The following is a 9,616-nucleotide window of genomic DNA, read 5'->3' on the forward strand; positions in this document are numbered from 1 at the left end:
TATATATGCGTCATATCATCACATCTGAGTCGATGGTCCTTATCTCTCTGACACTGCAGGAGTGTAGTGACTGTTCTAAATGAGCGAGGTCTAGCACTACACTTACGTATATTATTTTGTATTAAAGTTTTAGGGTTGTGGAACGAATCGTCTGAGTTTCCAATATTTCCTATGGGGAAATTTGCTTTCATATATGTGTGCTTTGGATTACAAGCATGCTTCTGGAACGAATTATGCTCGCAAACCAAGGTTTTATTGTATACTAGCTGATTACCCGGCGTTGCCCGGATATTTATTTATCCCAAAATGTCCAACTCCCTACATGTCCCACCCCCCTATGTCCCACATGTCCCACCCCCCATGTTACCCCCCCCACATGTCCCATATGCCCCACCCCCATGTCCCAACCCCCTACCCACCACATGTCCCAAAGGAATGTCCCTCTCTATGGGGCTGAACTTAGACTTAAACGGCATAGGGAGTGTCGGTATTCATCTCTGCGAGCCCGAAAACTATGGGTTGGACATTAATATCTGTCGCTTTTGATAATTTTAACATATCACCCCCTTCCCACCCCCACAGTATTTTACCCCGTCCCACCTGCACAATATTTTTCCCCAGATAGTAAGTCATATGTGTACCAAGTTTAGTTGAAATCTCTCCATGCGTTTCAGAGTTATGCTGAGTATTCATCTGTGAGCCCGAAAACACTATGGGGTAGATACTAAAACCTGTCATTTTCAATCATTTTTACATATCCCCCCCTTCCCACCCCCACAGTGTTTGTCCTCAGATAGTAAGTAATGTGTATGTCAAGTTTGGTTGAAATCTGTCCATGCATTGAAGAGTTATGCTGGAACATACATACATACACACACACACACATATATTCAAATTATAATGTGAAATATTTGACAAAATGAATACAATACAACTAACTCAAAACTTGATTATAAACAACATTTTTAGTTTCACCTCCAGGAGAAAGAACATATAAAGTCTTGGGTGAACCCACCGTTGAGCAAGCAACATAGAGTTGTGGGCCGCGAGACCCCCAGAACATATCACCCCACGTAGTGAGGGATCTGCATACCAAGTTTCGTTCAAATCGGTCAAGCCGTTTTTGAATTACAGTGAGAATGGCAGCTTTTTACATTTTTTTCCATTGACATGAATGGGTGAAATCTGATTTTCTGTTTGTAGCTCCGCCCACGTGTGCGGGTGGGCCGTGAGACCCCCAGAACATATCACCCCAGGTAGTGATGGATCTGCATACCAAGTTTTGTTCAAATCGGTCAAGCCGTTTTTGAATTACTGTGAGAATGGCAGCTTTTTACATTTTTTCCATTGACATGAATGGGTGAAATCTGATTTTCTGTTTGTAGCTCCGCCCACGTGTGCAGGTGGGCTGCGAGACCCCCAGAACATATCACCCCAGGTAGTGATGGATCTGCATACCAAGTTTTGTTCAAATCGGTCAAGCCGTTTTTGAATTACTGTGAGAATGGCAGCTTTTTACATTTTTTCCATTGACATGAATGGGTGAAATCTGATTTTCTGTTTGTAGCTCCGCCCACGTGTGCAGGTGGGCTGCGAGACCCCCAGAACATATCACCTCAGGTAGTGATGGATCTGCATACCAAGTTTTGTTCAAATCGGTCAAGCCGTTTTTGAATTACTGTGAGAATGGCAGTTTTTTACATTTTTTCCATTGACATGAATGGGTGAAATCTGATTTTCTGTTTGTAGCTCCGCCCACGTGTGCAGGTGGGCTGCGAGACCCCCAGAACATATCATCCCAGGTAGTGAGGGATCTGCATACCAAGTTTCGTTCAAATCGGTCAAGCCGTTTTTGCGTGATCGCGGCACATACACACACACATACATACATACATACCTCCGATTTTATATATATATAGATTCATTTGAGTGAAATAAATAAATAAATAAGGGGTGCTGAATATCAGGCCCACGGTCTTTGAATATCTGGATGGCATGAAATTGAGGATGCACTGTGTAATTGATAAACAATTGTCATATGCACTGAAAGTATAATTTGACTCTTTTTGTGTTCAAGCTTTTATTTTCTCTGTAGGAAAAGAAGTTGGTAGTAAACTATTTGTGACTGATGGTCTAGAATATAACTATGAGACAGCAAGAAGGGTGTGTTCAAGAGCTGGAGGCCTGGTAGCCGCTCCAAGGACTGCTGATGAAAACCATGCTCTGCAAGAAATTGTATCAAAACATGACAAACGGAGCCTTCCTTGGAATAACTGATATACAAATAGAAGGAACCTTTCAGTATTCAACTGGTGAAACAATTACTTATACCAACTGGTATCCAAATGAACCAAATAACGATAAAGGAGCTGAAGACTGTGTAGAATTAAACTCTGAAGGAAAATGGAATGACATCGTTTGTACAAACAATAAGTTACTTATTTGTGAATTTTAAGTTTGGAAGAGGTTTATTTTTGATGTTATCCATATTAGTAGAATTAGGACACTTTTATCAATAATTATCACTAATTATAGAAAATAAAGCATCACCAATAGCACAAAATAATTTATCAAAAAAATATCCTAGAACAAACTGCAGTGAAGGTCATCAGTCAGGGCTAGATGAACTAAAAGTCGCTACCACATTAGCAAGAACTAATGCAAATTAATGCACATTATTTACTTCATTCCCCTTTTTCTGCAAATGGACCTGTTTACTTACAGTGCATGTTCATGTCAGTAGGTCACTAACACCCCTCCCCCTTCTTTTTACAAAACTGTAGCGTGGTTTTTAGCGCCAGCCGTGACAGTAACAGCTCCGACGCGCATAGGAATTCTATGAGCGTCAGAGATGTTACCGCCACAGTCAGCTCTAAAAACCGCGCTATAGTTTTGTAAAAGAGGGGGTAATGTAGCGCACATTATTAAATCGAGTCCTTAATATAGGGCACTTTGATTTCCAGCTTTTAAGTCAATAGAATCAGGGCACAGTTGTATGTTACAAACACAAACTCAAGAAAAACGCACTGTATGATAAATTTAGCAGAGAAACCTCATTCACACCATCTCGTCAAAATAAATAAAACAAGACAGCAACTGATAATATACACAATAAATGGAGAAAACAGACCTCATACACGGACAGCCGGGATTATACAGTACCCTAAGCTATCCGCATCATCACTGGTCTGAAAAAAACTCCATACATTTATATACTCAATTTTTCATTTCATTCATTCATATCAGCTTCAATATTCAAAGTCTCTTTTAGAGGTTAGATCTGCCAAAATATAACAACAAAGGCAACAGCTTTTAAGTCACACATCTTAGAAAAGCAAAACTACAGAATTTATAACCAAGGATCCATTAAGCAATTATGCACTGCACAGCAACAGGCAAATTCTATACAGCTCACCTAAAGTTAGGTGCCTACATCGGCACTTAACATCCCATAATTGGCTGTAATTGGAATTAATTGAAAGTTAGGCACCTAACTAGACAAACACAGTTCTATAAAAAGTAGGCGCCTAATCCAAATTGCCTGCCTAAAAGTGGGCATGGTTAGGGGCGGATTATGGGCGTGGCTTTGAGTTAGGGGCCTCTTTGTGAATTAGGCACTGTTAGGCACCTAACTTAAGTGCAGTTATTTAGCTGAAGAAAACCCTGGCATAATTAGGCTGTACATAGAGTTAGGAAGCCTAACAATGCCTAGTAAGTACACTTACTCCGTTTTACTAAGGTGCGCTAACCGATTAGTGCGCACTAATAGAATTAGCATGCATTAAATGCTAATGTGTCCATAGACTAACATGCATGTGTTAGCGTTTAGCACACGCTAAATCAATTAACATGCGCTAATCAGTTGGTGCACCTTATTAAAAGAGGGCCTTAGGCAGTGCTAAACACAATTCTATAAAGTGTATCTAACCAGTGGCACCCCTCTCTCACCCCCTCCATGCCACCCCCCGAGCTGCGTATGTGCGCACACCTTTTTATCTTTGGAGCGAGCAGCCACAAACTTGACGTCAGAGAAAGTGTCAAAGCCGATGTAACCAGCAAGGTCGTGGCTGCTCGTGCCTAATTTTAAAAGGTGGGGGGGAAGGGAAGGGGTGCGCGTGGCAGGGGGATGTATGTGAACGGAGGGTGCAGAGAGCAGGAGGAGTGCCAGCACCCTGAGGGATACTGCATCTGGGTGGCCCGCACCACCCACACGCTCCCCCCACACCCACTTACTACGCCACTGCACCTAACGTTTATAGAATCACACTGAATGCCGCGCTAGTCAGCGCTGATTTTTTAGATGCACTTTGTAGAATCAGGCCCCATATGTAGATACTACAGTAATAAGTGCTATAATATGGAGGTGGATTATGCAGTTAAATTCAGAGTTAATTACATAAATATTCTTGTTAAATTTGAGGCTGACCAATGAATATCTTTTTGCTGCCCAAGTGTTATCTGCACTGGAGTAGGGGAAAGAGGTAGTCTTGGGGTGTGGCTTAAATTTGACCAGATGACAGCATGATAACATGTGGCATAATGCTCCTAGACACCATCTTAAAGGGGCAGTCCCCCTCCAACTAGAAACCCCCTGAAGACTTCCTTTTAAAGACCCCCACCCTGTAGATCTACTTATGTCAATCTATGGGACTTGACCTCTAGCTGTAGTCGAGAAATACTAATGTTAGGGGTAACGAGTGCATTTTGAACCAGGCTCAGATCTCCTAGAATGCCAAAAATTGAGAAAGGTACACATTAGAGGGACCTATAAGAGGGTAGGGTGTTCAGGGGTTTTCTTTAAGAGTGGTCTGTTAATGGGGTTGGGGTGAAAGAAGGAGGATGTGATTATATTTTAACCATGCAGTCCCTTTAAAGAAGGATCCCCTGGAGCATCAAATTGAGTGCTAGCCACCCCATGTTCTTGGGGAGACCTTAATAACTCTACTTGTGATGTTGATTACTAGTTGCCTACTGAGTAGAAACAAGTTAGTGACTCCCGCAGTAAACTAACCCCCTCGTTTACTAAGGTGCGCTAACTAATTAGCGCTCACTAATCAAATTAGCATGCACTAAATGCTAACGCATCCATAGACTAGCATGCACATGTTAGCGTTTAGCACGCGCTAATCAATTAGCACACCTTAGCAAAAGAGGGCCTAAGGTTGCAATAAAATGACATATCATGTCACATGCACGGAGATAGTGGTGTATTTTCTTAAATTGGGAACTATCCTCGAAACAGCATTTAATGCGAAACACTGAATTCACGTTAAAGCCCCGTTCAGTGTATCTTCTTTAGATGAGATAAGTTTTCCATGAAATTTATTTATATATTTATTCAAATTGTAAATGAAGCTGAAAAAATTGCTCTTTAGGCCAACGAGGAGGCTGGCTACTGATAAGCTCCAGTGTTGCATGAAATAGAACATTCGAGTGTAGCCGCTGAGGCCATAGAAGTTGAATGAAATAGTCCTAGAGTGTTTTATGGAAAGGAACAACTTGATAAATGATGAATGAATAATAATTCTGTAATCTAGAAGCAACATTGATAAAAGTTAAACATAATAGAGTGTGGCATGAACTATATTGCTATTGATGGCCATTTGTTTGTGATATCATTTTCACATGTATAATAAATTCACCCCTAAATGTTTAAGTATGTTGTATTCCTGTTTCAATAAAACTTATTATAAAAATTCAGATGATTGTGCACTTGTAAACTAAACTATAAAGCATTTGCTCATCATGTTCAGTGTTCTTATAATCATTTTAGATCATTGTTCTTCATATCAGCCCTAATATGTTCATGCTCTCAATGATCATTTTAAGCAGTTTTTATGTCAATTTTTTATTTAAAAATCTCTATGGAATATATCTTAGATATGATTGTAGACCGATCAAACAATAAAAATGTTTATTTTGATTTTAAAGAAATTGAAACCTATATAATAATAATAGGCACATTAAGGGCTAAATTTTATATATGGCACTGAATAAAGCGTTATTCTGTAAACTACAACTTACGCTCTCTTTTACTAAAGTGCGCTATGTTTTTTAGCGCATGCTAAATATTAGCATGCGCTAATCACATGCTAAATGCTAACACATGCATGTTATCCTATGGACGCATTAGCGTTTAGTGCACGTGTTGATTTAGCATGCGTTAAAACGCTTAGCGCACTATAGTAAAAGAGGGCCTTAAAGTTAGGCACAGTATATAGAATAGTGCTTATGCTCGACAAACATGGCTATGTTTAGGTGCAGTTCACGCACAAAATACAACTGTCTTACAAACACTGCAGTAGTAAAATATTAGTGGTTGGGGGATAATCTTTTACCACAATTATAAACATGGCCTAAAAGACTCAACAAGCACTGATCCAACTCAAAGGGCTCCTTTTACTAAGCCGCGTTAGGGCTTTAACGCGTGAAATAGCGCACGCTATATTGCTGCGCATGCTAGACCTTAACGCCAGCATTGAGCAGTAGTTTGTTCTTTGTGCTATAAGAACTTACGTGTAGCTCTACCGATGAAGATATACCAACACAATGCAATATAATAAAATAGCGCCTTTATTGACTAAACGCCAACACATGCGCAATAGAGTTTACACTCCTATTGTGATTGATTCAAATGTTCCCAATACTTTTCAAACAACAGAAGAAAAATTATATTAGATGAAAACTGACCAGTCTAGAGTAGTATTAAGACCAAAAGGGTGCATTGTTTTTAAACGATCACATGCTGGTTGGATCATAAGCTCACGTTGTTTGAGCCATTTCACTCGGTCACCTCCTCTTATATTAGAGGGTTCATGATCGATGACCAAACAACGGAGATCTTTGTATGTGCCGCACAATGTTCAACTATAATTTCTGAACATCTCTCACGTTTCAGATTGGATTTGTGTTCATACATCCTAGTCTTAAGGTCCCTCGTGGTCATTCCTACATACAGCATTTTGCAAGGGCAAATGATGACATAGACAACAAATGTCGTTCTGCAGTTAGTGAAAAAATTTAAATTATATTCAATGTTGTCAGATGGATTGACAAAGATCTTAGTTTGTATTGTTATATCGCAAATACTACAGGTAAGGCATTTGAAATGACCCTTAGTCATGTTTGTCTTTCTTGATGTTTTGAGCATAGATGGACTTAAAATTTCTTTTAGGTTAGAGTTTCTAGAAAAAGCAACCCTAAGTTTCTTCTTTTCAAATAATGGATGTAATCTCACAATGTCCCAATTGTTTCTGATAATTTGTGTTATCGTCTTGCTTTTAGAGCAAAATCTTAAAACACATGTTTCAATCTCCTCTTCCAATGTATTCTTTCTCTGTTCGTCCAGAAGATGTTCTCTATTTAAGTATTTAGCATGTCGCCTTGCTTTGTCTACTACATGATTGGGGTACCCTCGGGACAAAAATTTTTCTTGTAAAGACTTCGATTATCTTTTAAACTCATGTAAGTCAGAACAATTTCTTCGGATCCTGACCATTTGAGAGAAGGGCAGACTTTCTTTAAGTTGTTTTGGGTGACAGCCCTATCTCTCCTGCTGCGAGTTGCGGCAGTTCCGGTAGAGGAGGGATGGCATCGCGGTAGGAGAGATGAGGCATCTCTCCTGCCGCGATGCTTGTGGTGGAGGTGTAGGCAGGTTGCGTTTTCGGCACTTAGACGTGTTTTGACTTGGTCAAAGTCAAAAACGTATAAGTACCGACTAGGCAACCTGCCTAAAGTTTTGGTTTTACCTGTTTTACGCCTAGGTGTAGGTCGGCCCCCTCCCGCCCACCGCCCGCCCTTTCCCCTTCTCTAAACACGCCTCTTTTCTCTCTGTGCATCTAGAGGCAAGGAAAAGGCCTAAGTTGGTTTTAGATACGTCTAAAAACCAGCTTTAGTTATGGGTACTTGGACAATCAGGCGTTTTGATCGTCCAAGTAGCCATTTAGGACACTTTTTAGACATTTTTTTCTTTTGATTATGCCCCTCCACGTATATAGCCCTCAATGGAGACTCCCCCGGCTTTGTTGATTGGGCTGAAAACTTTTCGACAGCCACTCGGAAAGCAAAAGTATGGCAAATATTCAAACTCGAATGGGGAACAGCAATAATGAAGCATAAAGAAGCACAATTTAAAAAAAATAAAAAATTAGAAATATCTCTTACAATTAAAGGAGGAAAACATAGACACAATAAAACATACCCCCCTCCTTTACTAAAGCGCAGTGCGGGATTTTAACGCCGGCAGCGGTGGTAACTGTACCGACACTCATAGAATTCCTATGAATGTCGGAGCAGTTACTGCCGATGCCGGCGCTAAAACCCACGCTAAACGTTAGTAAAGGAGGCATTAGCGTCTAGCGCGTGTGGCATTGTAGAACGTGCTAAGCGCGCACTAAAACCACTAGCACAGCTTAGTAAAAGGAGCCCTAAGGTGCGCTATGCTTTTTAGTGAGTGCTAGATATTAGCGCCCGCTAATCGAGCGCTAAATACTAGCGTATGCATGTTATCCTATGGACGCGTTAGAGGTTAGTGCACGTATTGATTTAGCACACACTAAAACGCTTAGCCTTTGTAAAAGAGGGCCATAGTGATCAGTAATAAAAGTATTTGAGCAGCCTGAGAGAATCCTTGAAGAAGATGGGAAATCACTGCGAAACGGATCAGCATCTGGCCAGGGCTGTCTGCATAATTTAAGGTAAGTATGGGCTGTTATTTGATGTTTAGCATGATTTACTAAGCATGCAGCACCAATAGACACATGTATAAAAAAATTAATATAATATAAAGAGTTTAATACAATAATTTTGAATTGTTTTTCAGGATCAATGATAGAAACGTGGAACCTTGTAAATCTTGGTCAAGATTTATTCCTGACAAACAAGCAGGTTTCTGAGATCCTCTTCCTCTCAATAGATCACTTATTGGAGTGTGATCAATGGGGTTAACTTTTTATGCAACTTGTGCACTATGCATTGTATTACATTAATGTATAAAGAGAAACCCAATGAATGAAGTCATAATTTATATACCTTTTGCAGAATCAATGGAAAAAGTGAGCAATTCAATTCTACAGTAACTCTTAGAATCCAAGATTTAAACATTTTACAAATGCCTAGTTAAGGGCTTGACTACCTAAGCTTGATTTACATAGTAAATTAAGCTCTTATTCAAACTTACTAATGTCTATTAATAGCCTTATTTCCAAGAGGAGCTCTAGGGGATGTACAATACTCAAACATGATAGAATACATTGTTGATTAATGTTCTACATTATCAAACGCTTCAAAGTAATTTGTAGACTGTCTTTCTATTATGCTTAATCAACTTCAAGGATTGCAAGGACTAAGAGGCCTACAAGGTCCACCAGGAAAAGCAGGCCCTACTGGACCAAAGGGTCAAAAGGACCACCAGGTGAAAAAGGACAAGAAGGAAAAAGTGGACTTTTAAGTCTGTGAAATTCAACACTTTCCATATAAGCTGAACCAGTTTAAGTGACCTTCAACCAATTTGGCTCATTTGATAACTGAGAGAAGCAGTTCTAACAGCTGCAGCAAAAATACCGTACACTGATTCGCCATAACATGATGATTAAGAAATTGCACCATTCAAACTGCC

General features: G+C 39.9%; 1 protein-coding gene across 3 annotated transcripts in view; it reads left to right on the plus strand.

Moving 5' to 3' along the window:
- LOC117359057 (mannose-binding protein-like) overlaps window positions 1-3,335 on the plus strand; it is a 49,675-nt gene extending 46,340 nt beyond the window's left edge. For 2 of the 3 annotated variants that reach the window (XM_033941190.1, XM_033941191.1), the window contains exon 5: window positions 2,078-3,335. In XM_033941190.1, the coding sequence (XP_033797081.1) occupies window positions 2,078-2,277 (200 nt within the window). In that variant the 3' untranslated portion in view covers window positions 2,278-3,335. The remainder of the gene's footprint in view (window positions 1-2,077) is intronic. The other variant, XM_033941192.1, reaches the window with a different exon arrangement.
- The last annotated feature ends 6,281 nt before the right edge of the window (window positions 3,336-9,616 follow it).

Source organism: Geotrypetes seraphini, chromosome 4 (genome assembly GCF_902459505.1).
Source record: "Geotrypetes seraphini chromosome 4, aGeoSer1.1, whole genome shotgun sequence".
In the NCBI taxonomy this organism is placed as follows: domain Eukaryota; kingdom Metazoa; phylum Chordata; class Amphibia; order Gymnophiona; family Dermophiidae; genus Geotrypetes; species Geotrypetes seraphini.